This window comes from Pongo pygmaeus, chromosome 16 (genome assembly GCF_028885625.2).
Source record: "Pongo pygmaeus isolate AG05252 chromosome 16, NHGRI_mPonPyg2-v2.0_pri, whole genome shotgun sequence".
NCBI classification, from domain to species: domain Eukaryota; kingdom Metazoa; phylum Chordata; class Mammalia; order Primates; family Hominidae; genus Pongo; species Pongo pygmaeus.
In genome coordinates this window covers 91,782,373-91,809,747 of record NC_072389.2, presented here as the reverse complement: position 1 = coordinate 91,809,747, position 27,375 = coordinate 91,782,373, and the positions used below count along the sequence as shown (strand labels likewise).

Sequence of the window (27,375 nt, the reverse complement as noted above, 5' to 3'; positions counted from 1 at the left end):
ATGAAATCCTGTCATTTGCAGCAACATGGATGGATCTGAAGGTCATTATGTTAAGTGAAATAAGCGAGACACAGAAAGACAACTACCACTCACATTTTTCTCAGTCACATGTCTGAGCTAAAAAGTTGATCTCATGGGGGTGAAAGTCGAACGATAGTTACCAGAGGCTGGGAGTGGGGAAGGGAGAAGAGAAATCGGTTAATGTGGGTACAAGCACAGTTAGATAGAAGGAATAGGTTCCAGTGTTCAATAGCATAGTGAAGTGATGGTAGTTAACAACGATATCTATTTCAAAATAACTGGAAGATTTGAAATATTCCCAAGGCAAAGAAATGATAAATGTCCAAGGTGATGGATATCCTAAACACTCTGATTTTATCATTACACATTGTATGAATGTATCAAAATATCACATGTGCTCCATAAACATGTATAATTATTATATATCAATAAGAAATTTTAAGTGTGTTTCTTATATGCAGCACAATTTTATTTTTTTATTTCAATAGGTTTTTGGGGAACAGGTGATGATTGCATGAATAAGTTCTTTAATGGTGATTTCTGAGATTTTGGTGCACCATCACCTGAGCACTGTACACTGTACCCAGTGTGTAGTCTTTTATCCCTTACACTCCTCCCACTCTTTTCCCAAGTCTCCAAAGTCCATTTTAACATTCTTATGACTTTGCATACTCACAGCTTGGCTCCCACTTATGAGTGAGAACATAAGATGTTTGGTTTTTTATTCTTGAGTTACTGCGCTTAGAATAATAGTCGCCAATTTCATCTAGGTTGTTGTGAATGCCACTATTTCATTTCTTTTTATGGCTGAGTGGTATCCCCCGGTATATTTATACCACAATTTCTTGTTGATTGGTGGGCATTTGGGCTGGTTCCACATTTTTGCAATTGTGAATTGTGGTTCTTATATGCAGCACGATTGAGTAACTGGCTTATCAATATGATTATATATTTGCCCTTACATAGAGTATGCAACATTGACATCTGAGTGGAGAGGAACTCCACTCAGGAGTTTTGTTATGGTTAGGTTTAAGTCTACATTCTTACTAATTTTTTGTCTATTTGTGACACCTATTTCTTAACTACCTTTTTCTCTTTTCCTGGCTTCTTTTGGATGAATTGAATGTTTTTATAACAATTTACCTTCTTGTCAACTCATTAGCCGTAACTCTTAACTGTTTTAGTGGTTGCTTTAGTATACATTTTCAAATTATCATAGTCTACCTTTAATTGTTAATATACAATTTAATACATAAGACACTTACAATAGAATACTTTTATTTCTCTCTTCCTGATCTTTGTGCTCTCGTTGTCATATATTTTAACTTTACAAAAAATATAAACTCCAGACTACATTGTGATTACCTTTATTTAAATACTTAGCTATTTTTAAAGAGACTAAAATAATAATCTAAAATCAAATATATTTACTCATGTTACCATTTCTAGTGCTCCTTGGTCTTTTGAATAGATACATCTTTCCACCCGTATCGTTTTCCTTCTGCCTGAAGTTTTCTTTTAATATTTCTTGGCGTGAGAGTCTGCTGTTGATGATGTCTTTTAGTTTTTGTATGTCTGAAAAGTCTTTATTTCATCAGCAGTTTTAAAAGCTATTTTCATTGAGTACAGAATTCCATACTTTAAAGATGCTTCACCATTGTTTTTTCACTTGCATTGTTTCCAACAAGAAATCTGTTAGATTCTTATTTTTGTTTCTGTGTACATAATGCATCTTTTTTCCTTTCCTGGGTGCTTTGAAGATTTTTTTTTTTTTTTTTTTTTTTGTCATTGGTTTTGAGTTTTTTGTTTGTTTTTGTTTTTGTGGAGACAGAGTCTTGCTCAGTCGCCCAGGCTGTGTGATCTTGGCTCACTGCAACATTCACCCACCTGGTTCAAGCAATTCTCCTGCCTCAGCCTCCTGAGTAGCTGCGATTACAGGCATGAGCCACCACGCCCAGTTAATTTTTGTATTTTTAATAGAGAGGGGGGTTTCACCATGTTGCCCAGGGTGGTCTCGAACTCCTGAGCTCAGGCAATCTGCCCAACTCAGCCTCCCAAAGTGCTGGGATTACAGGCATGAGCCACCACACCTGGCTGGTTTTGAGAAGTTTAATTATGATTTTCCTTGGAGTCGTTTTTTTCATGTTTCTTATGCACGTGGTTTCCTGTGTCCCTATCATTTTTATTGTATCTCAGAGATTTAAGCCTTTATTTCCTCAAATATTTTTTTCTGTCCCTACCTATTTCTCCTCTCCCCAGTGGCTCAAATTATATGTATTGGGCTGCTTGAAGTTGTCCCATAGTTCACTAGTGCTCTCTTCTTCTCAAATCTCTTCTCTGTGCGTTTCATTTTGGAAATGTTCTGTTTCTGTATTTTCAAACTTATCTTCTCTTCTGCCACATCTAATTTTCCTTAATTCAATCCAGTGTGTTTATCTCTTACACACTGTAGATTTCATCTCTAGAGGTTCAATTTGGGTTTTTCTTATATCTTCTGTGTCATTACTTAATTTTTGAACATGTGAAATATAGTTAGAATAGCTCTTTAATGTTCTTGCCTAATAATTATAACATCTATCTCAGTTCTGGTTTTGATTGAATAAATTATCTCCTCCTCATGGGTAGTACTTTCCTGTTCCTTTGCATGCCTGATAATTTCTTCTTGGATTCTACACATTGTGATTTTACCTCACTTACTGCTGAATATTTTTGTGTTCCAATAAATATTCTGAGGCTTTGACTTGAGATGCAGCTAATTTACTTGGAAGTAGTTTTATGATTCAAGGTCTTGCTTTTAATATTTGTTTGGCAGGACCAGAGCCCTGGTCTAGAGCTAACGCTCAGTCTAGAGGTAACAACAGTCAGCTCTTTGTATTCATGGGTTCCACACACATGGATTCAACCAACTGTGGATTAAATATATTTTTAAAAATTGCATCTGTGCTGAATATGAACAGATTTTTCCTTGTCATTATTCCCTAAACAATAGAGTCTAACAACTTATTTACATAGCATTTACATTTGTAGGTATTGAAAGTCATTTAAAGATTTAAAAGTATACAGGAGGAAGTGCATAAGTTACATGTGACTATTGCAATATTTTATATGAAGGACTTGGGCCTCCACAGATTTTGGTATCTACAAGAGGTCTTGTAACCTATCCTCTATGAATATCGAGGGATGACTTTATTCCTCCCTACTGAGGAAAAATCCTGTGTACTTTATCCAATGTCCCATGAGTCATGAGGTTTTCCAATCTGTCTTTCAGAACCAAGTAGTACTTCCAGTCCTGTGTGTGTGTCAGATATTGTTCCCTCCATTTCCTTCAGGTGGTCTTTCCTTGGCTTTGGCTAATTTCCCTATAAGCACGCTTGCATATCCAGCTAAATACCTCAGGGTAATCCCTGAAGATCTCCAGAGTTTTCCTTCTGTGCAGCTTTCTTTCTAGTACTCTGTCCTACAAATGCTATGCACCTTGGTTTCTCCAGGCCTTCAGCTCTGTCTCCCAACTGTTTCTTTAACTCAGGGAGTCTGCTGGGCTGCAAGTGGGTTCATTGTCCCTGCACTGCAATCTAGAAGCTCTCTAAGACAATGAGCTGGGGGAATTTAAGGGCTTATCTCTCAGGAATCACTGCCCTTCATTGCCTAATGTCCATCAACATTGGTTTATGTATTTTATCTCTAGTTCTTTTTTTTAAGGTGGGAACACTCTAATATCTTAGTAGACAATAGAAGAATGGGAATATGTAATTCACAAAGAGGAAATAAAAAGAGAAACTCGTAAAAATATTCAACTATCCAATAATCAGAGAAATGCAATTTAGATCAAGACAACAATCTCGCAAATCAAAGTAATAAAAATTTAGAAAAGTGGTAATATTTATTGTTGTTGAGGATTCAATTAAATGGACATTCATATGCTGCTGGGAATGTAGATTATATCACTCTGAACTTTGAGACTTACTTTTTCTAGTCAATATTTTATCATAAGCTGTTTCCCACAACAAACATCATTCCTAACCTATTTTTGTGTGTTGCTTCATAATATGATGTGGAAATATATCACTTTTACCAAGCATTCCCTATTATTGAGCTTTTTCAGGTTATAATATTTCCAATTATAAATAATACTGTGATTGATATTTTTGCACATAAATCTTAGTTCACATTTCAAAGTGATTTTTTAGTGCATAGTTTAAGAAAATAAAAATTGGGTTAAGGAATAGGAATTTTTTTGTCTTGATACATATCACTCATTGTTTTCGTGCTTTTTTGTCTTTGCTCTTGCTTCTGCCTCTGCCTAGAACGTGGTACTCTTATAAAATTAACATCCAGAAATTCCTTCCCTATTTCAAATCAAAAGCTGCCCTCTCAGTGAGCTCCTCCTTGCTAATTCCTGAGCAGACTGAAACCCTCCCTCTTAAATATCCCCCCCATGATCACATTAATCTTATTTATTTACATGCTAATGTGTGCATGTATCTATACAATCCTTGAGGGCAAGGACTGTGTCTTTTCAACTCAATGCCCACAAATCTCTGACAATAATAAAAGCCCCACAATACTACTGAATGAATCAATGGATAGTTAAAAGAGGACAACTCAGGCAAACCAAAACAACAGTGTTCATTCATTCAACTGGCATTTATTGAATACCTATGATGCACCATATGAAAGAAACTCAGACCTGATTTATACTAATTCACTCCTTTTAAATAACCATTTATTGTTCTCTACTCATTTTTCTCATTAGCTTTGTTGAAGAGGACTAATGATCACATAGAGATCTAATATTAAAATAGCACTATAATTGAACTTGGACAGAAAGCTTTCAATCTGTCCTCATCCGACAATCTCTGCCTAAATTCTTAAAAGCAGCTAGCTTTCCATGGCTACACATTTGTGTGATGGCCCTCCTTTTGACCCTTTCCTTCCCAGCCAACTGAGTTGGCTTATCTCTGCTAAACAAGCACATCTCCAGACACTGCACCCACTCACAACCCCACAGGAAAAGCAGAGTGTGTTTTCTTCCCCCATCCGCTTTATAATTTGTGGTGCCTGAGTGTGGAATCCATCCCTGAAGAATTTAGAATTCTATTAGAAATATCAGTTCCCGGGCCAGGCACGGTGGTTCACGCCTATTAATCCCAGCACTTTGGGAGGCTGAGGCAGGCAGACTGCCTGAGGTCAGGAGTTCAAGACCAGCCTGGCCAACATGGTGAAACCCTATCTCTACTAAAAATATAAAAATTAGCCAGGCATGGTGGCGGGCACCTGTAATCCCAGCTACTTGGGAGGCTGAGGCAGGAGAATCGCTTGAATCCAAGAGGCAGAGGTTACAGCGAGCCAGTATCATGCCACTGCACTCCAGCCTGGGCGACACAGTGAGACTTGATCTCAAAAAAAAAAAAAAAGAAAAAGAAAAAAAGAAATATCAGTTCCCTCAAAGTAAAAGGTGAAACCACAAGAGTCCCTCCTGATAAGAGTCTTTCTGTACCTCCCCCCAGTTCCTCAAACTCCCTTTCCTCCATATTTGTAGGTGGTTACAGTGTTGTGAGGAAGGTGTGATTTACAGGAAAATACAAATTTCTTTGCATAAGCTCCTCACTGAGTCAGGTTGGGCAAGAAGATTAACTTCTATGGCAAGTGAAAGTTTCTAGAGCCTGCCTCTAGTCTCTAGAGGGAAAACTGAGGGAAATCTATGGAGAGGTACGAGCTGTACAAGCTTCAGTAGATAAAGGTGGAAATGCAATTTCTGTAGAGGACCCTCATCAGGGAAAAGTGTTGCATGTAAGCCCTCCATAGGATATGAAGGACCAAGGGAGGTTTGTCTTGTTTTGTTTTTGGAGGCCTGTCTGTGTAAGTTATTTGATCCATCCAATATCAACATATCAAACACCCTTCTCACTGTCCAGCATTTATCCCTGTCATCCTCAGGAATAAATACAGAACCAGCAATGGGAAAGATCTGCTCACCAGTCCAACACACCTGAATCAGGACAACGCACATGCATGATGAGTTCCTGAGCTCCTCCTCCTGAAGGAATCTGGTTCACCACCCAGGTGACAGGGGATTAGAGAACACCTCAAAGGGGAGAAACAGGGACTAGAGCCCCCCTGGATGGCACTGCCAGACCAAGCCCTTCTCAAGCACCAAAAGAATACCTGAGACATTTCAAGGAAGACTCTCCAAAGTGTAGGTTCGCCTGAGGCCCAGAGCCCAAAGCAGAGGCCCTGTCTGCGTTTCTGAGAAAGGCATTATAAAGGCATTTCCATAGGATAGGGAGCTGGTCATTTCACAAGCCCAAGACTGGATCAGAATGCAAGGCCTTCCTCATACACTACATCATTCTTGTTGGCATATGCTGTCGGCAACTTGAGGTCCCCAAGCAACATTTCTCCAGCACTTAACATTGAGACAGGCACATAGAATGTTGTCAAATAAAAGTCCTAATTCAAGGCATGTTTGTTTTGTAATATGCAGAAAAGTGTCTTGGAGTAATAAATGGTACCTTGAAGTTAGGGTAGAAGGCTTGGTTCAGCCTCTCTGGGTTTCAGTGACCTCATTTTAAGATGAAGGAGATGATAAGAAGGTCCCTTAAGACCTTCGAACTTAGATCCTACAACTTGAATGTCTATGGCTTGCCCTAATCAGGAAGAGCTCAGTGGCTTCTTAAGAAAATGAAAGGGCTTTAACCCTATAACTCTAGTTGCCAAGGCTTAATTCATGTAGGAAACTATTCACTCCCCATCAGCTACAGGCTTGGAGTCAGGTTGCAGATGCAATAATCACTCTGCTAGTAAGTTGAGCTCATGGTGCACGCCCCCAATATCAGCGCTTGTGAGGCCGGGGTGAAGTTTTTTTGCTCCTGTTCCAAGGTATTTGAATTGGAGTGCTCTGGAGACAAGGACCAAGCAGAAAGTGCTGAGACATAGAGTGAAGCCCCACTGTGAGGCCATGCCCTGGAGACCACAGACTCTAATGTCGAATGGGGAGTCATGAAGCCCTTAGTTGGGGCTGAGAGGGACTTAAAACCCAGGGGGAATTCAGTAACTACTTTAAGAAACAGAAAAAAATCCCTGTTTCTTGTAACTTGGATTCCCATTGTCTCAGTGAAGAGTAGCTGAGTCACCCACTCACTCATGATCTCATGGAATCCATTAGCTCAGGCTGAGTCTCACTCATCTATCAGCTACTATGATCAGACAAAGTGGAATGGTGTGATAGTTGGAGAAAGCCCAGAAGACCCGGCTTTGGGCAAAGGCAGTGAGTGATTTGGGGGCAGGGAGAAGAGAAGCAGGACATTTTTTTCTAGCTCATAAATTGAAGATGAAATCACCAGAAAGGGCTGCCAATAAAGCAATGCCCAGTAATCCTGCACTTAGGCAGAATTCTAAGGCCAGGGAGGCCCTGGAAGATTGGTCCTTTGGAGGGAGAATATCACCTAACACTATTCCAAGCACAAGGAGCTACTAGGACAGCCAACAGGAGACTAAGGTGAAGAATTTGCTTATGAAGCTTGCTTGAAGACCAAACATATTCATCTCCTCCCATTGCCAAGGTGTTTAAGCCCAGGTACTCTGACCTCCACAATCTCATGAGACTGACCCTGAGGGTCAAAAGACAAATCATAGCATGACCTTCCTGCTGAAAACCTGAGAGGGCATTAAGAAGGTGGGGATACTAAAGATGTTATCCTCTGTGAGGGTGAGATCAGCATGGTCTTGAGCAAAACACTTCCTGACTTCCTGTGTCCTTGGAGCAGCTCCAGAGAAAATGAAGGTGAGGGGTGAGGGAGCCATCCCAGCCTGTGGGCAGTCCGAGTCCTTTTTCTGGAAGTGTGGAGCAATGGTCAGAGAATACAATGGGCTTTAAGACCCAGTCTCTGCTAGGAAGATCCAACCCATTTCCAACTGGCTATAATATTTATGAAGCAAGGCAAGCCAGAAGAGTTTAGAATCCTAGGAGACACACTGATGATAACATCTGATAACCCAGTTTCAAAGGTTGGGTTCAACATTACACTGTGAGAATCCAAAAGGATCAGAGGGGATGTGGCTGTACTTTGGAAAAGGTCAAGCATGTGGCCAGTGGAAATGGTCCTTATTATTATCAAAATCTTCAGGCCCATCCTGGGAATGAGGGCACAAAGGGACAGCCTCCAGGAGAAAGCGTTGAGACGTGGAGTAATCACAAGCTTTCCTAAGGTCACAAGATGAGTCAGTCGCAGACAAGGAATCTGTCTTTGCCTCAATAAATTTCCCTACTTAGTGAGTTTGGACAGCTCAAAGACAGCTTTAGTGTAGATAAACAAGCTTGTCCACAGTGGAACAAACGAGCAAGAGGTAGCACACTCTGGCCCAGTGTCATTTCCTCCTCCCTACTTCTATAAAAAGCACCCCCAGAAAAGTTTAAGCCCCAGCTGAGTTCATTAACAGACCAAACACTAGAAGCCTATTTCAAATAGATGGCAAAGTTTTAATGTGAATGCTGTCCCCACACGCCCCTCCAATTCAGATCTTTCCCTTCTCCAATCTCTGTCGGTTCCCCCAGACAATTCTAAAAGACTCTGAACTCTTTTCTTCCCTCCAGCGAGAGAAACTTTGCTCCCTTTCAAGCTGGTGGCTGCTGCTTCGGAGTCTCTCAGAGTGAGTTCTCTCCCAGAAGGCACTTCATTCCCTCATGCAATAGAGCTCTTGGGAGGTGTGCCAACTGATGTTTCAGACATGTCTGGATGGGGCAGAACCCTGCATGTGCAGCCAGCCTGGGATCAGGGCGAAAAAAGGTAACAAATATGAAGTGCCTAGCATAGCACCTACTCAGTACATTCTGGCTTTCATTCATTACTACATAGGAAATTCACCAATAATTTTTTATTAAAATATTTCTTTTCAATGTATTTATTTAATTTTATTTATTCATTTTTTGAGACAGAATCTCACTCTGTCTCACAGGCTGGAGTGCAGTGGCGTGATCTTGGCTCACTGTAACCTCCACCTCCTGGGTTCAAGTGATTCTCCCGCCTCAGCCTCCCAGGTAGCTGGGATTACAGGCATCCACCACCATGCCCGGCTAATTTTTGTATTTTTAGTAGAGATGGGGTTTCATCACGTTGGCCAAGCTGGTCTCAAACTCCTGATCTTAGGTGATCCACCCACCTCAGCATCCCAAAGTGCTGGGATTACCGGCATGAGCCACCATACCCAGCCCTCATTTATTTATTTTTAAGACAAGATCTCAATTTGCCCCCCAGGCTGGCATGCAGTGGCATAGTCATGACTCACTGTAGTCTCAAACTCCTGGGCCCAAGCAACTCTCCCACCTCAGTCTCCTGAGTAGCTGGGACTACAAGTGTGCACCACCACACCCAACTAATTTCTTGTAGAGACAGGGTCTACCTACGTTGCCCAAGCTGGTCGCAAACTCCTGGCCTCAAGCGGTCCTCCCGCCTTGGCCTCCCAAAGCACTGGGATTACAGACATGAGCCACCATGCTCAGCCTCGTTTGAATTTAATTAAGAGCCTATTATTATCTAGGCACTGGGCTAGGAGGAATGGAAAATAACAAGATACATATAATTTGATTTCTACTTTAGGAAGTACAGAATTTAGGGAGGAGAAAAGACACCCAGACCAATATAGTACAGAGTCCAGTAGAATGCATGTCGAAAGAAGGTCTGAACAAATCTCTGGAGGATGGTTGAGGAGAGTAGATTCCTTTTCTCTGATGAAATGGAGCAGGTGGCATTCAGTGAAGTCTGGAAACTGGGTAAGACTTCTACCACTGCACAAGGCAGCATGGCATTCCAGAGGAAGGGAAAGACCTGGGGAAGAAGAGGGAATGCCACACTCAGGGATACCTGGCTGGAAAGAGAGATGAGAGCAGGAATGAGAAACCAGTCTGGAAAGGGAAGCTGAGGCACATTCCTGATGGCTTTGAAGTGAAGGGAGACCAACTAGAGGGCTATCACTGCAGTTTCAGTCTGACCATAACTGCTCCCACTAGCATGGGACTCATGAGGAGCCGAAGGAAGGAAGTCGGCACAAGCCAACACAAGTGTGTGCAGCATGGTGGGTATTTGGGAAGTGGAGGAGGCCTGAAATAGCTGCCTGCCCTGGGCCGAGGGCTGGTACAAGGCCACAGAGGGTTAGTGACATTGCTCTTCATGTCCCTTCTCTCTAGCAAGTATGTGGTTGGAGCTTCTGTTGTAAATCTTGCCCTGAGTACTATCTGGAGACAGGGCTTCATTGGAGGACAGCTGCACATCTAATTTTAGGTTCCTGCTAGAGAAGTAGGGCAGGTCTAATCTCCACAGGAGGGAGGAGTCATCATGACACAACACTGGGCATCTGCTCCTACAAAGGCATCCCGGAATAACTCTCCCATAGCATGCTAGCATTTGGAGGATGATACTTAGCAGAGCTATCCATGTCCCCTGACATGTTACTTCATCCCTTCCTTGCAAGACCCCCCTTGAGCCCACAGGTTCTGTCATCCAAATGGCTTGAGTAGAATTCATTTGGGTATGTTTTAGTTACTATTGTCAGGATGGAGTTTGTGAAAGATGGAAATTGGCAGGACGTTCTCATCTCCAGACTCTTCCCCAGCCTCTGCCGTCTGATCTGCAGCAGACAACCAGACATCCCATAGTATTTGTATTAATAATGATTAACAATGTCATAGCATGTCAAAGCACACAATGTCTTTACACATTATTTTTTATTGCCCACAATAAACCTAGGAGGTAAGACTTGACATTCATGCTTTAAGAAATGTCAAAGTTTAGTTAAGAAAAGTTAAATGACTCGCCAAGGAATCTAGTAGAAGGAGGCTTACAGAGCAGGTCTTCCAATTTCATTACCTTTGTTCTTATCTTGCTGTTGATGAGTAAGTATAAGATAGAAAACAAGGTGGCTTTGGGAAAGAATTCAAAAGCAGAGGGAATAGATATTTAGCCTTTGAGAGGAAATAGCCAATTGATGGAGGAGTAAGACTCCCCTATCATTAAGCAAATTGTTCCATGGGTATAAGCCATTTAGATGGAAAAGAAATTTAAGCAAACTTTAACTGCATATGATTGTCTTACATATGATGGTTGTAGAAATAAAATGCTGGAAATAGACTGTATAAGATACGCCAGCGGTGGCTTAAGAGCTGAGGCTCATGTATCAGACAGGGTTTAAATCCCAGCTCTCTCACTTAAAACCCAGCATGTCACTTAACTTCTTTCAGTTTCAATTTATTTTCCAGTAAAATTGGGGGCAATAATAGCACCTGCCTTGCAGAGCAGATGAGAGGCTCAAAGGAGGTAATGCATCCTAAGAGCTTAGCACAGTGCAGGGCACCTAATAAACACCATGCCAATGACAGCTATATTGTAACGGTTGGTGGAAAAGCCTCTTTCCTACAGAGGTTTGGCTTTAATATGGCATTTGACTGAAGAAGGAGAATCATCTTGCCCAAAATTTATAGAACAAATCAGACATGTAGAAATATGCCTGGGGTCGCTGGAAGGCTCCTTTTGTGATTGGAAGCACCCTACTCCCACTCCATTAATCCCTGGTATTACTTTTCCACTTGCCTCTGACACTTCGATCAGATCTGTGCCTGAATTCAACTCCCTTTGCAGGAGGAAAAGAAAGCATTAAAAGTGGCAACTAGTGTGAGTCTCTGAGGAGGAGGTTTCTATGCTTTGTTGATTTCTCCCTGCTACCCCACAAGTTTGGCCTGAATGAGGAAGACAATGAAAGCTATGAGCACCCCAGAAAGAAGAGACCTAGTGCCTTGATACCCATGGTTATGTGGGAAGAGCTTCCTAGGGGAGCCTTCCAAACAACATGGTACCCAAGTGGCAGAGGAGAAGACTGAGTGAGACCCGTATGTGGATGAGCCCAGCAGATATCGCAAAGATTTTCACATAATCTAAAGGAAGAAACCAGATATTCCTGACCTTCTGAACTGCTGAATTATGACAGCATCAGATTAGAAGAAGCCTTGTGAATAGGGCAGAAAGATAAAGTTCATAGATTGGTAACCAAAGAACATGTTGAGACTGCAGATGTCAGCAGCAAAGGCCTGCACACAATGATAAAAATGACACATATCCAAGTCATATATATGTCCAAATGGACATGAGATGATTGAGGACAGTCTGTGTTTTTCCATCAACACCCCGGCACTACCATGGCTTCTTAGAACTCAGATGTACCCCAGAAAGTGGGGGGAGAAGAGTGAAATCCCTGGATGAAAACCAAAGACTCACTAATTTGAGTTAGATTCCTGATAAGACACTGGTTTATATTTCTTGTTATCTGACATAAATGTAAATTTAAGACAGAGTAAAATATAATTATAGAAAATAAATTTTTTTGGTCCCTGAGTTTTTTATTTTGAAGTTTTTTACCTACTAGATAAGGGTTCTTAGTAGAATTTAATTGAATTCCACCTTGCAATAAATTCACACCCTGGAGAAGATGTTTCCAAAATGAGAGACATAGAACACTGACCCCTCCTTCCCCTAAAAAAGGTGATCTCAAAAAAAAAAAAAAAAAAAACCACAGTTCCCTGACTAAATCAATTTTGGATCAGGGTATACTAAATAACAGATATTCTCAATATGTATTGGCTTTACAAAGGCTCTGAGAAGTCTTACAGTAAAGAAACCAGCATTCAATCCAGTATTTCTCAACTTATTGGATGAGAATTTTTTTTCACTGAGATATAATGTATTTCACTCTATGAAATGCTTGGTGTAGAGAGCTGCAGGTGTGAATGGATGATAATGGCATAACTGTAGTGACCCAAGAGAAAAATAATCAGGTGGAACATGAGCCTAAGATTGATGCTGGGATGCAGAAAATATCATGGTTGGGCATGGAAATGTTACTTGCCAAATGATCCCATCTATCTTGGAAATTGGCTGAATTTCTTCTAATATTCTTTCAAGGTCCTCGCTGAGTCACTCTCATAAATGATAGATCTTAATAGTCCTGAATATCTCTAAAGCCTTCATGTCTAACCATCTCCCTTTTTAACTTGATGATTCACTCCACTCCAGCAAGCAGAGGCAGGGAGAACAGGCTGAGTTTCATTTTCCAATCATAAAAATACATCTCAAGACTAGCACATGACCATAATGGACTATTATAAGGCCCAGAACTCATGCCAGAAGTTTAACTGGCTGTCTCTTTAAAGACCCTGTCATTTCTGAAATGTTTTTTGAGGATTATATTTATTTACGGTAGATTTGCTGTGAGTAAAAAGTATATACCTGAGGGCTTCAGGCAAAAGTAACATGAGGTTTCGAGTCTGAAAGATCTGGAATCAAATCTCAACTCTACTATTTCCTAGCATGGTGACCTTGGATAAGGCTCTCGACATATTTTAACTTGCTCGTCTGAAAAAGAGAATAATAATATACCCATTCAGGGTTACCATGAGAATTAGAGGAAATGACTCATGGGTGTGGAGGGATGTAAACTGCGAAGGGATAAAGACATGGTACCATATTTCCAAAGGAGAAATGATCACTAAACTGAGCTGGAAGCATCATGAAAATACATGTGGGGCAATCTCCATCTCTCCATCTGTTACAAAAGGGGCAGAAGTATTACATGGCACTCTGTACCTGATTGCTTGGGTGCGCTTTTGGGTATAAGGAGTAATAACCTTGAAAAGCAGTTCCATGGCTCCGTTAATTCCCAGCATGGCTCCCATGGAGACTAAGAAAAACAAAAGCACAGTAGTTATGGTCACAAGTGGATGAGTTAAGGCTCAATACAACTTGGATTGACTCCTTTAAATCTTTAAGGGGCAACCTGATAAACAAGATAGCTCCCTATCTTTTCCACCCTGGTTGCACATTCCTCTATAATGTCATACTCGGGTCTCCCATGACTAAAGTAATGACTTGACTGTGCCCCAACTAGAATGTCAAATGAAGAATCAGTTCTTCCTGCTCAGCAGTAACTAGATGGGAAGTTTTTGCCTTTTTGGCCAATTGGGTGATTATCAAAACATTGTCATAGAGCTGAATGATAGAAAGAAACTCCAAAGAGGTATCTAGTTAGGTAAATACAACTTTTGGATGTTACTCTTGTCTCCAAGGATGCCCCAGCATCTCTCCAACATTCCCAGTACCCTATTCCACTTAGATCACTTTAGGTAGAGCTCTGCTCATGTCAGAAAATAAGAGGAGTCCACAGACACTCTCGTCTTTCCTCCACTGGACTTGTGTTTTTAAGACAAAGACCTATGAATGCCTTGTGCTTTAGGCTAGCCTTGATCTGAGAAAAGTGAGTGGGAACAAGAGGTCTTAGAGAAGCAAAGAGAGGGAAACAAGGGTGGATGATACTGAATTGTTCCAACCCTCAGGAAAGGAAGCTAAATGGAAATCTGAAGACTCCTCATCTCACTACAGACTTTCAGATAGAGACTGAGGCTGATGTCTTTGCTATTGCAGAGTGCATGTTCCTGGAACATCATCCATGCATATGTCCCTCCTGAGGCTAGTACATGAAGTAATTGCCTGGATCAAAATTCAGAGATTTGGCATCCTAGTCCTGCCCATCAATCTTCCACTCTTGTGGCTACTCACTCAGCTCTTACTTCCGAATTGGGAAAACAGACTAGAGAAAACTCTTGGCAAGTAATTTAAAAAAATTCTGGTATTGAGTAAGGGAGGAGTTAATTTTAAAAGCACAACAATAAGAAATCCTCACTGAGTTCACCTTTGTGGATGCCTGTCCGAGGTTAGAGCTCCAGCAGCTCTGTGAACATCCTCATTGGCCATCTGAGAACTTCTAAAGGGTTCATTGGTTCTCACAGACCCATTAGGGTTCCAGCCAACTCCTTCTGAAGATAGGAGCTGTTTAGAAAGCTTTGCTGGAACACTCAACATTGGCTAACAATTCATGGAAAAGACAGTAATCCACAGGCTTCTTGAACTCTGCTTGCCTCTCATCAGTAAAGTCAATGTATAGAGAGTGACAGTATAATTTTTTTAAATACCTTATGGAACAGTGAGTTGGTACAATCAACATAGGCTTAGAAGATGAATCAGATAGCCACCTCCTCATACCCACAGGAAAATCCCAGGACTTCTCAGAACTCCAGATGAAGGAATTTTTCTAAATCTCCATAACCATTATATTTAAGGAAGGCAAGTTTTTCAGCCTATTTATGCTTTAGGAAACCAGGAAATGCTTCAAATTTTCCTCTGCTGGCACACTGCAAATGTGGGTGGCACACCTTCTGTCTATTCATTAATGAGAGTTGTCCTTTATACTCTGTCTATTCATTAATGAGAGTTGTCCTTTATACAAAGCCACAGTTCCTCTTTTCCTTTATTAGAGATGGGTGTATACAAATCTTCTCAGCTTTTCCCTAAAGCTCTCTGGTTTTCAGGTCAATATACGGGAGATGGGTGAGTAGAGGCTCCATCTGTGAACAAGGATTCAAGCATCTATCCCATTATTCCCCCCAGAAAGACTTTATTTTGATGAATCCTCCATGTTTATTAAGAGAATTTACCAATGAAAATCAGGTTATTGTGGCTGGGCACTGTGGCTCACACCTATAATCCCAGCACTTTGGGAGGCTGAGGTGGGTGGATCACCTGAGGTCAGGAGTTCAAGACCAGCCTGGGCAACATGGTGAAACTCCATCTTTGCTAAAAATACAAAAATTAGCCAGGTGTAGTAGCGCACACCTGTAATCCCAGCTACTCGGGAGGCTAAGGCACAAGAATCATTTGAACCCAGGAGGCAGAGGCTGCGGTGAGCCGAGATCATGCCACTACATTCCAGGCTGGGTAACAGAATGAGACTATCTAAAAAAAAAAAAAAAAAAAAAGAGAAGAGAAAAGAAAGAAAAAAAGAAAAAAGAAAGAAAAGAAAAAAAATCAGGCATTTTAGTAGTTCTTGGGGTAATTAGAATTAAAAAGTCACCTATTAACTCCCCATATCTGTACTCATTCTACTATTTCAAAAGATTAAGGGAAAAGCATAGGGCAGGGAAGAGAAACTAGCAATTATCAAGCAGGTGCCATGTGACAAACATGCCCATGAACATCTCCTATTCACCCCATCTACCAAGTCTATGAGCTCCATTATGGCTAGTTGTGTCCACTCCTAAATTCATACGTTGAAGCCCTAATCTTCAGTACCTCGGAGTAGGACTGTATCTGGAGATAGGGCCTTTAGAGAGGGAATTATGTTAAAATGAGGCCATTAAGGTGGGTCCTAGTCTAGTGTGGACTTATGTCCTTATAAGAAGGGAGAATTTGGACACACAAAGAAACATCAAGGATGCCCAAGCATAGAAAAAGACCTTGTGAGGACACAGGGAGCAGACGGCCATCTGGAAGCCAAAGAGAGGGGCCAGTAGAAACCAAATCTGCCGACATCCTGAGCTCCAATTTGTAGCCTTCAAAAATGTGAGAAAAAAAGGGTGTGGTGGCTCAGGCCTGTAATCCCAGTAATTTGGGAGGCCAAGGTGGGCAGATCACCTGAGATCAGGAGTTCGACACCAGCCTGACCAACATGGTGGAACCCTGTCCCTACTAAAATATAAAAATTAGCCAGGCATGATGGCAGGTCCCTGTGATCCCAGCTACTCGGGAGGCTGAGACAAGAGAATTGCTTGAACCTGGGAGGCAGAGATTGCGGTGAGCTAAGGTCACACCAGTGCACTCCAGCCTAGGCAACAGAGTGAGACTTCATCTCAAAAAAATTAAAAAATAAATAAATAAATAAAGTGAGAAAATACATTTCTTTTGTTTAAGCCACATAGACTGTGATATTTTGTTAAGGCATTACAGCAGCCCTAGCAGAGTAATAGTAATCATTATTACTACTATAATTTTGTAAAGGATGAAACTAAGGTTCAACAGGGTAAGTATTCATGCTTCATGACTCATTTAAAAAATAACCACAGTCAAACTCAGGTCTTTTTGGCTCTAAGCCCATGTTCTTTCCCCTATCGACTATATAACCTCCAAATAATTGTCACTTTCATTTCATAGGAAGGGAACTCAGAAAGGAGAAATGAAAGTCTATGCTTATTACATATGAGATAGGAGGTATAGGATCTAACATATTAACGAAAAGTTTCCATATGGAATAGAATTAAAATGAGTTCTGGAGTTAGAAATTCCGCCCTCCTGACTTTTTATCTGTATGAATTCAAGCAATTGCTTCACTTTTTTTTTTTAAGACAGTCTCACTCTGTCGCCCAAGCTGGAGTGCAGGGGCACAATCAATGCTCACTGCAGCCATGAATTCCTGGGCTCGAGTGATTCTCCTACCTCAGCCTTCCAAGTAGCTGGGACTATAGGCACATGCCACCACGCCCAGCTAATTTTTTGTATTTTTAGTAGAAACCAAGCTGGTCTCAAACACCTGGGCTCAAGCGATCTGACCACCTCATCGTCCCAAAGTGCTGGGATTACAGGCGTGAGCCACCATGCCTGGCCCTGCTTTACTCTTTAAAGTTTCTTTTTCAAAGCTATAAAATTATGGGTCTAAATACAAAATTACTATGATAATTAGAAATAAGTCAAATCAGGAGACAGCAAATAAGTATCAACTGAGCTATGATGTTCCTAATAATTACCTGGAGGACCTTGTTGAGAAGGATCATGGGTTTTTTAAAATGGTAAGGGATGTTGTAATCAATGAGTAATTTCACTAATATGGTAGGGAGAATTGTGCTGTGAGAGTCATTCTGACCAGATATAACACTTGAATGTGACAAGGACTAAATAAAGTCTGCCCTTCTCCTGTCATAGATCTTTTTTTACCTTGTAGTACGAATAGAAAAGCCTAGAATGCTGTAATGTGTAACTGCCAAGGAGAAACAATATTGAAGTCCATCTCTAGGAGCAGACTCAAGAGCTCTACCCGACTAAGGAGAAGATGAAGGAGTAACTTCTCACCTCTACAGCCTCTGGATTGTCAGCCTCTTTTATTTATCTGGCTGGGACCACCATGTGCATCTCTCGCCCATGCTTTTCTTTCAACCAGACCCTCATGCAGTTTCCATGTGTCCCAGCCCAGGTTTGGAAGCCATCCCCGAGAGCCACAATAGAGTCACTTACCACTGGAGGCAAACACACGCAGAGCCCAGAGACAGTGGAGGAGGTTCTGGCCATGGGATAGGTTCTTCCTGGCCAGAATCAATGTCACATCAAGTGCTTCCAATTCCAGGGCCTTCCGTCCGATCTTTTTATCTAAGAACACAAATCAATCTATCTTAGTTGCACTTCACATTGATTCTGGATTGTACAATGAGTAGAGTGGAGGAAGGGGAAGATGGTGAAGGAGGAGGATAATCATAGCCAAAGACATTTTTCAGACCTAGTGACAAACGCTGCTAAATATGTCCCCACTAGAACCAAATGAATCAAAAGAGCTAATTCAGGCTACACATATTTACATGGAAGCTTGTGGGTTGAATAACTCTCAAGCCCCTATATTTAGGTTGTCCTCATACATTAACCACAGTTCAATTGGGAATAAAGTTTTTCCTTTAAGACAATTCTAGAATTAAGAATATTGAATATTCTTAATATTAATATAATTCTTGATATAACATTCAAATGCAATATGTCAACTTGGATTGGATCTTGCTTTGAATATGTCTATAAAAGACAGTTGGGAACATTTGGAGAAATTGGAATGAATATAAATTACGCATGTGTTTTTAATTTTATTAGGTTTGTAATAATGGTATTGTGATTATGTAGGGAAATGTCTCTTTTCAAAGAAATGCACTTGAAAGGATTTAGGAAGAAAATGCTAACCTGCAATTTCTCTTAAAATATTTCAGATAAAAATAAATAGGTGAAGAAAAGATGGCAAAATGTTAACAATGGTTAGAACTAAGTTTTAGGTATGTAATAGGCCATCTCTCTACATGAGAGAGAGTTTTCATAACAAAAAGTCAAAACACATTTTTAAGAAAATAAAATTATCCCCTCTAATATTTCTTTCTTTTTAAAAAATAATTTAAGTTCTAGGGTACATGTGCACAATGTGCAGGTTTGTTACATATGTATATATGTGCTGTGTTGGTTTGCTGCACCCATCAACCTGTCATTTACATTAGGTATTTCTCCTAATGCTATTCCTCCCCCAGACCCCCACCCCATGACAGGCCCCAGTGTGTGATGTTCACCGCCCTGTATCCAAGTGATCTCATTTTTCAATTCCCACCTATGAGTGAGAACATGCAGTGTTCGGTTTTCTGTCCTTGTGACAGTTTGCTGAGAATGATGGTTTCCAGCTTCATCCATGTCCCTGCAAAGGAAATGAACTCACCCTTTTTTATGACTGCATAGTATTCCGTGGTGTACATTGTAATACAAATATTTTCTTAATCCAGTCTATCATTGTTGGACATTTGGGTTGGTTCCAAGTCTTTGCTGTTGTGAATAGTGCCGCAATAAACATATGTGTGCATGTATCTTTATAGTAGCATGATTTATAATCCTTTGGGTATATACTCAGTAATGGGATTGCTGGGTCAAATGGTAATTCTAGTTCTAGACCCTTGAGGAGTCACCACACTGTCTTCCACAATGGTTGAACTAATTTACACTCCCACCAACAGTGTAAAAGCATTCCTATTTCTCCACATCCTCTCCAGCATCTGTTGTTTCCTGACTTTTTAATGATTGCCATTCTAACTGGTGTGAGATGGTATCTCATTGTGGTTTTGATTTGCATTTCTCTGATGACCAGTGATGATGAGCAATTTTTTCATGTGTCTGTTGGCTGCATAAATGTCTTCTTTTAAGAAGTGTCTATATTCATATCCTTTGCCCACTTTTTGATGGGGTTGTTTTTTGCTTGTAAATTTGTTTGAGTCCTTTGTAGACTCTGGATTAGCCCTTTGTCAGATGGGTAGATTGCAAAATTTTTCTCCCATTCTGTAGGTTGCCTGTTCACTCTGATGGTAGTTTCTTTTGCTGTGCAGAAGCTCTTTAATTTAATTAGGTCCCATGTGTCTATTTTGGTTTTCGTTGCCACTGCTTTTGGTGTTTTAGTCATGAAGTCCTTGCCCATGCCTATGTCCTGAATGGTAATGCCTAGGTTTTCTTCTAGGGTTTTTATGGTTTTAGGTCTAACATTTAAGTCTTTAATCCATCTTGAATTAATTTTTGTATAAGATATAAGGAAGGGATCCAGTTTCAGCTTTCTACATATGGCTAGTCAGTTTTCCCAGCACCATTTATTAAATAGGGAATCCTTTCCCCATTTCTTGTTTTTCTCAGGTTTGTCAAAGATCAGATCGTTGTAGATGTGTGGTGTAATTTCTGAGTCCTCTGTTCTGTTCCATTGGTCTATCTGTTTTGGTACCAGTACCATGCTGTTTTGGTTACTGTAGCCTTGTAGTATAGTTTGAAGTCAGGTAGCATGATGTCTCCAGCTTTATTCTTTTTGCTTAGGATTGTCTTGGCAATGCAGGCTCTTTGTTGGTTCCATATGTACTTTAAAAAGTAGTTTTTTTCCAATTCTGTGAAGAAAGTCATTGGTAGCTTGATGGGGATGGCATTGAATCTGTAAATTACTTCGGGCAGTATGGCCATTTTCACAATATTGATTTGTCGTATCTATGAGCATGGAATGTTCTTCCATTTGTTTGTGTCCTCTTTTATCTCGCTGAGCAGTGATTTGTAGTTCTCCTTGAAGAGGTCCTTCACATCCCTTGTAAGTTGCATTCCTAGGTATTTTATTCTCTTTGTAGCAATTGTGAATGGGAGTTCACTCATGATTTGACTCTCTGTTTGTCTGTTAATGGTATATAGGAACGCTTGTGATTTTTGCACATTGATTTTGTATCCTGAGACTTTGCTGAAGTTGCTTATCAGCTTAAGGAGATTTTGGGCTGAGACGATGGGGTTTTCTAAACATACAATCATGTCATCTGCGAACAGGGACAATTTGACTTCCTCTTTTCCTAACTGAATACTCTTTATTTCTTTCTCTTGCCTGATTGCCCTGGCCAGAACTTCCAATACTATGTTGAATAGGAATGGTGAGAGAGGGCATCCTTGTCTTGTGCCGGTTTTCAAAGAAAATGCTTCCAGTTTTTTGCCCATTCAGTATGATATCGGCTGTGGGTTTGTCATAAATAGCTCTGATTATTTTGAGATATGTTCCATCAATACCTAGTTTATTGAGAGTTTTTAGCATGAAGCGCTGAATTTTGTTGAAGGCCTTTTCTGCATCTATTGAGATAATTGTGTGGTTTTTGTCTTTGCTTCTGTTTATGTGATGGATTACATTTATTGATTTGTGTATGGTGAACCAGCCTTGCATCCCAGGGATGAAGCCGACTTTATCGTGGTGGATAAGCTTTTTGATGTGCTGCTGGATTCGGTTTGCCAGTATTTTATTGAGGATTTTTGCATCGATGTTCATCAGGGATATTGGTCTGACATTCTTTTCGTTGTGTCTCTGCCAGATTTTGGTATCAGGATGATGCTGGCCTCATAAAATGAGTTAGGGAGGATTCCCTCTTTTTGTATTGATTGGAATAGTTTCAGAAGGAATGGTACCAGCTCCTCTTTGTACCTCTGGTAGAATTTGGCTGTGAATCCAACTGGTCCTGGACATTTTTTGGTGGGTAAGCTATTAATTATTGCTTCAATTTCAGAGCCTGTTATTGGTCTGCTCAGAGATTCAACTTCTTCCTGGTTTAGTCTTGGGAGGGTGTATGTGTCGAGGAATTTATCCATTTCTTCTAGATTTTCTAGTTTATTTGTGTAGAGGTGTTTACAGTATTCTCTGATGGTAGTTTCTGTTTCTGTGGGATCAGTGGTGATATCCCCTTTATCATTTTTTATTGCATCTTTTTGATTCTTCTTTTCTTCTTTATTAGCCTTGCTAGTGGTCTATCAATTTTGTTGATCTTTTCCAAAAAACAGCTCCTGGATTCATTGATTTTTTGAAGGGTTTTTTGTGTCTCTCTCTATCTCTTTCAGTTCTGCTCTGATCTCAGTTATTTCTTGCCTTCTGCTAGCTTTTGAATTTGTTTGTTCTTGCTTCTCTAGTTCTTTTAGTTGTGATGTTAGGGTGCTGATTATAGATCTTTCCTGCTTTCTCTTGTGGGCATTTAGTGCTGTAAATTTCCCTCTACACACTGCTTTAAATGTGTCCCAGAGATTCTGGTACGTTGTGTCTTTTTTCTCATTGGTTTCAAAGAACATCTTTATTTCTGCCTTCATTTCGTTATGTACCCAGTAGTCATTCAGGAGCAGGTTGTTCAGTTTCCATGTAGTTGTGCAGTTTTGAATGAGTTTCTTAATCCTGAGTTCTAATTTGATTGCACTGTGGTCTGAGAGACAGTTTGTTGTGATTTCTGTTCTTTTACATTGGCTGAGGAGTGCTTTACTTCCAATTATGTGGTCTATTTTAGAATAAGTGCGATGTGGTGCTGAGAAGAATATATATTCTGTTGATTTGGGGTGGAGAGTTCTGTAGATGTCTATTAGGTCTGCTTGTTGCGGAGCTGAGTTCAGGTCCTGGATATCTTTGTTAACCTTCTGTCTCGTTGATCTGTCTAATATTGACAGTGGGGTGTTAAAGTCTCCCATTATTATTGGGCGTCTAAGTCTCTTTGTAGGTCTCTAAGGACTTGCTTTATTAATCTGGGTCCTCCTCTATTGGGTGCATATATATTTAGGATAGTTAGCTCTTCTTGTTGAATTGATCCCTTTACAATTATGTAATGGCCTTCTTTGTCTCTTTTGATCGTTGTTGATTTACAGTCTGTTTTATCAGAGACTAGGATTGCAACCCCTGCTTTTTTTTGCTTTCCATTTGCTTGGTAGATCTTCTTCCATCCCTTTATTTTGAGCCTATGTGTATCTCTGCATGTGAGATGGGTCTCCTGAATACAGCACTCAGATGGGTCTTGACTCTTTATCCAATTTGCCAGTCTCTGTCTTTTAATTGGAGCATTTAGCCCATTTACATTTAAGGTTAATATTGTTATGTGTAAATTTGATCCTGTCATTATGATGTCAGCTGGTTATTTTGCCCATTAATTGATGCAGTTTCTTCCTAGCATCAACGGCCTTTATAATTTGGCATGTTTTTGCAGTGGCTGGTACTGGTTGTTCCTTTCCATGTTTAGTGCTTCCTTCAGGAGCTCTTGTAAGGCAGGCCTGGTAGAGACAAAATCTCTCAGCATTTGCTTGTCTGTAAAAGATTTTATTTCTCCTTCACTTATGAAGCATAGTTTGGCTGGATATGAAATCCTGGGTTGAAAATTCTTTTAAGAATGTTGAATATTGGCCCCCACTCTCTTCTGGCGTATAGGGTTTCTGCCAAGAGATCCACTGTTAGTCTGATGGGGTTCCCTTTGTGGGTAACTTGACCTTTCTCTCTGGCTGCCCTTAACACTTTTTCCTTCATTTCAACCTTGGTGAATCTGACAATTATGTGTCTTGGGGTTGCTCTTCTCGAGGAGTATCTTTGTGGCGTTCTCTGTATTTCCTGAATTTGAATGTTGGCCTGCCTTGCTAGGTTGGGGAAGTTCTCCTGGATAATATCCTGAAGAGTGTTTTCCAACTTGGTTCCATTCTCCCCATCACTTTCAGGTACACCAATCCAATGTAAATTTGGTCTTTTCACATAGTCCCATATTTCTTGGAGGCTTTGTTCATTTCTTTTTACTCTTTTTTCTCTAACCTTGTCTTCTCACTTTATTTCATTAGTTTGATCTTCAATCACTGATACCCTTTCTTCCATTTGATCGAATTGGCTACTGAAGCTTGTGCATGCATCATGAAGTTCTTGTGCCACGGTTTTCAGCTCCATCAGGTCATTTAAGGTCTTCTCCACACTGTTTATTCTAGTTAGCCATTCACCTAATCTTTTTTCAAGGTTTTTAGCTTCCTTGCAATGGGTTCGAACATCCTTCTTTAGCTCAGAGAAGTTTGTTATTACTGACATTTTGAAGCCCACTTCTGTCAACTCGTCAGTCATTCTCCATCCAATTTTGTTCTGTTGCTGGCAAGGAGCTGCAATCCTTTGGAAGAGAAGAGATGCTCTGATTTTTAGAATTTTCAGCTTTTCTGCTCCAGTTTCTCCCCATCTTTGTGATTTTATCTACCTTTGGTCTTTGATATTGGTGATCTACAGATGGGGTTTTGGTGTAGATGATCTTTGTTGATGTTGATGCTATTCCTTTCTGTTTGTTAGCTTTCCTCCTAACAGTCAGGTCCCTCAACTGCAGGTCTGTTGGAGTTTGCTGGAGTTCTACTCCAGACCCTGTTTGCCTGGGTATCACCAGTGGAGGCTGCAGAACAGCAAATACTGCAGAACAGCAAATACTGCTGCCTGATCCTTCCTCTGGAAGCTTCGTCCCAGAAGGGCAGCTGCCTACATGAGGTGTCAGTCGGCCCCGACTGGGAGGTATCTCCCAGTTAGGCTACACGGGGGTCAGGGACACACTTGAGGAGGCAGTCTGTCTGTTCTTAGAGCTCAAACGCCATGCTGGGAGAACCACTGCTCTCTTCAGAGTTGTCAGACAGGGATGTTTAAGTCTGCAGAAGTTGTCTGCTGCCTTTTGTTCAGCTATGCCTTGCCCATAGAAGTCGAGTCTAGAGGCAGTAGGCCTTGATGAGCTGTGGTGGGTTCTGACCAGTTCGAGCTTCTTGGCTTTGTTTACCTAGTCAGGCCTCAGCAATGGCGGACGCCCCTCCCCCAGCCAGGCTGCTGCCTCACAGATTGATGTCAGAGTCAGACTGCTGTGCTAGCAGTGAGCAAGGCTCCGTGGGTGTGGGACCCGCCAAGCCAGGCACAGGAGAGAATTACATTGTCTGCAGGTTGCTAACCTTGGGAAAAGTGCAGTATTTAAGTGAGAGTGCCCCATTTTTCCAGGTAGTCTGTCAGGGCTTCCCTCGCCTAGGAAAGGGAAATCCCCCAACCCCATGTGCCTCTCAGGTGAGGCGACGCCCTGCCCTGCTTCAGCTCGCCCTCCGTGGGCTGCGCCCACTATCCAACCAGCCCCAATGAGATGAACCAGGTACCTCAGTTGGAAATGCAGTAATCACCCATCTTCTGCATCAGTCACGCTAGGAGCTGCAGACCGGAGCCGTTCCTATTGGGCCATCTTGGAATGCCCCCTATTTCCCCTCTAATATTTCTAAATTACTGCTCCAAATAACCTGACACCTAGTGTTACAAATAGTCCTCATTATTTTAATAATTAGAAAATAAGCATAAAAAAAGAAATACTTATTTTCTGTTCTTTGTCCCCACTATGATACCTGTCAATGGGTGATATCTAAATCATCCTGTTTGTTTTTGCAAGAATACATCACTATCAGATTTATTGCAGGTAGAAATGGGTAAAACAGAAATAAAATCCTAAACCTGGTTTACTGATATGTACCTCTGGACTAAAGGACACCAGCAAAGAGGTTGTAACTAAACCTACGTAACCCATTCCCATCCCAGTCCCTCTGGACTAAAGGACACCAGCAAAGAGGCTGTAACTAAACCTACGTATCCCATTCCTTCATGAGCAGCCAAGCTCATTTCTGTTCTGTTCAGGTCAGCTCATGGCAACTTGAATGTCAGTGTCAAGGACTATAACCCCTTGGTGGCAGAAACTGTGGTGATGTAATCACTACAATAGTAAGATCAAGGTGAATAACTTGGAAATCACTGGCCTGGTGTTATCTCTCATCTCTCTCTTTCTCCTATAAAACCTGTATGACCCTAGTTTGCCAGGGCCCTGAACATATGATAAGCATGTGACATGCAATACTTTGTTTAATCCTCACACACCCTGGAATTAAGTAGAGTCATCCCTCAGTGTCCACGTGGGATTGGTTCCAGGATTCCCACAGATTCCAAAATCCACAGATGCTCAAGTCCCTGATATAAAGTGGTGTAGTATTTGCATATAATCTACACACATCCTCAGACCTTACGTCATCTCTAGATTACTATAATACCTAATCTAATGTAAATGCTATGTAAATCGTTGTTATATGGTATTGTTTAGGGAATAATGACAAGAAAAAAGTTTGTACATGTTTAGTACAGATACAATTTTTAAAAATATTTTCAATCCAAGGTTAACTGAATCCATGGGTGCAGAACCCACAGAAATGGAAGACCAACTGTACAGATAGCTCTATTTTATACATAAGGGCACAAAGCTCAGAAAGTTTAAGTACTTTGCCCAAGGTCACACAGCTAATAAGTGTCAGGGCCAGGCCTGAAACCCAGGTATGACTCTCCAGCTTATACCGTTTATGACCGAGGTATGTATCAAGTCTCTGTGGTCCTTTCCTGGAGTCCACCTGGCTCACTCTTTGCTTTACTGACTTCTCATTCTTCAAGTTTTAGCTCCAATGTCACCTCTCCTGACCATGCAAGTCTAAAGTAGCATCACTCTTGCTTCCTCTTACAGCCCTCATCATAGTCTGCTATCATCAAGTTATTTGTTGATTTGCTGGCCTTCTCCACTTGAGCATAAGTTCCATGACAGCAGGTCCTTAACTGCCTTGGTCATCATGGTGTTCCTAGTGCCTAAAGCACCTGGCCCTAGGGGACATGCAGTAAATATCTGTTGAATATTCACTGAACGAATTGTATTGATTTTTTCTGGGACACGCTCATGCAGGTGTTGGCAAAAGCCTAGTTCTCCATCATTATCAGCAGAATGTTGAATGGACTCAGAGTGGAGATCCAAATATTGAAAGGAAGAGTGCTCCAGAACCCCTGGGCACTTGGCTGCCACCGATAGCACTGGACATCAAAGGTCCACTTTTCAGAGGATCTGAGCTTCTCAGCTGTGACCTATATAAGACTCAGCACACAATTAGAATTTAACACTTGTGACTCGTTTGCAATGTCTGCATGAGTCCTGAGTGCCCATGCTTTTAAACTGTGCTCCAAGAACTTCCAGAGTTTTAGGGAAATGTTTCAGGGTTTTCCTTGGTGAAAGAGAAATGACTATGGAGCCTAAATGGAAAGAACTCTAGGCCCTTCTTCCATCTTCCCTTCAACTAGGAATGTTCCACTTCCGTGTGACTTGTAGTGGATTGAATAGTGGCCCCCAAAAATTCATGTCCACCCAGAAGGTCAGAATGTTATACTTTTGGGAAATAGAATCTTTGCATATTTTATTACAAATTAGAGTGGGCCCTAAATCCTATGACTGATGTCCTTACACAAAGAGGAAATAATACGGAGGAGAATGCCACGTGAAGATGGAGGCAGAGATCAGAGTGATGCATCTACAGACCAAGAAACACCAAGGATTTCTGGCAACCCTCAGAGGACAGGTGCATGGAACCGATTCTCCCTCAGAGACTCCAGAAGGAA

General features: G+C 41.0%; 1 protein-coding gene across 1 annotated transcript in view; it reads right to left on the bottom strand.

Annotated features, from left to right (window-relative positions):
* AGBL1 (AGBL carboxypeptidase 1) overlaps positions 1-27,375 on the bottom strand; it is a 912,082-nt gene that overhangs the window by 740,662 nt on the left and 144,045 nt on the right. Inside the window, 2 exon segments of the mRNA XM_054451589.2 lie at positions 13,650-13,743; positions 18,120-18,251. Coding sequence (XP_054307564.1) covers positions 13,650-13,743; positions 18,120-18,251 — 226 coding nt within the window.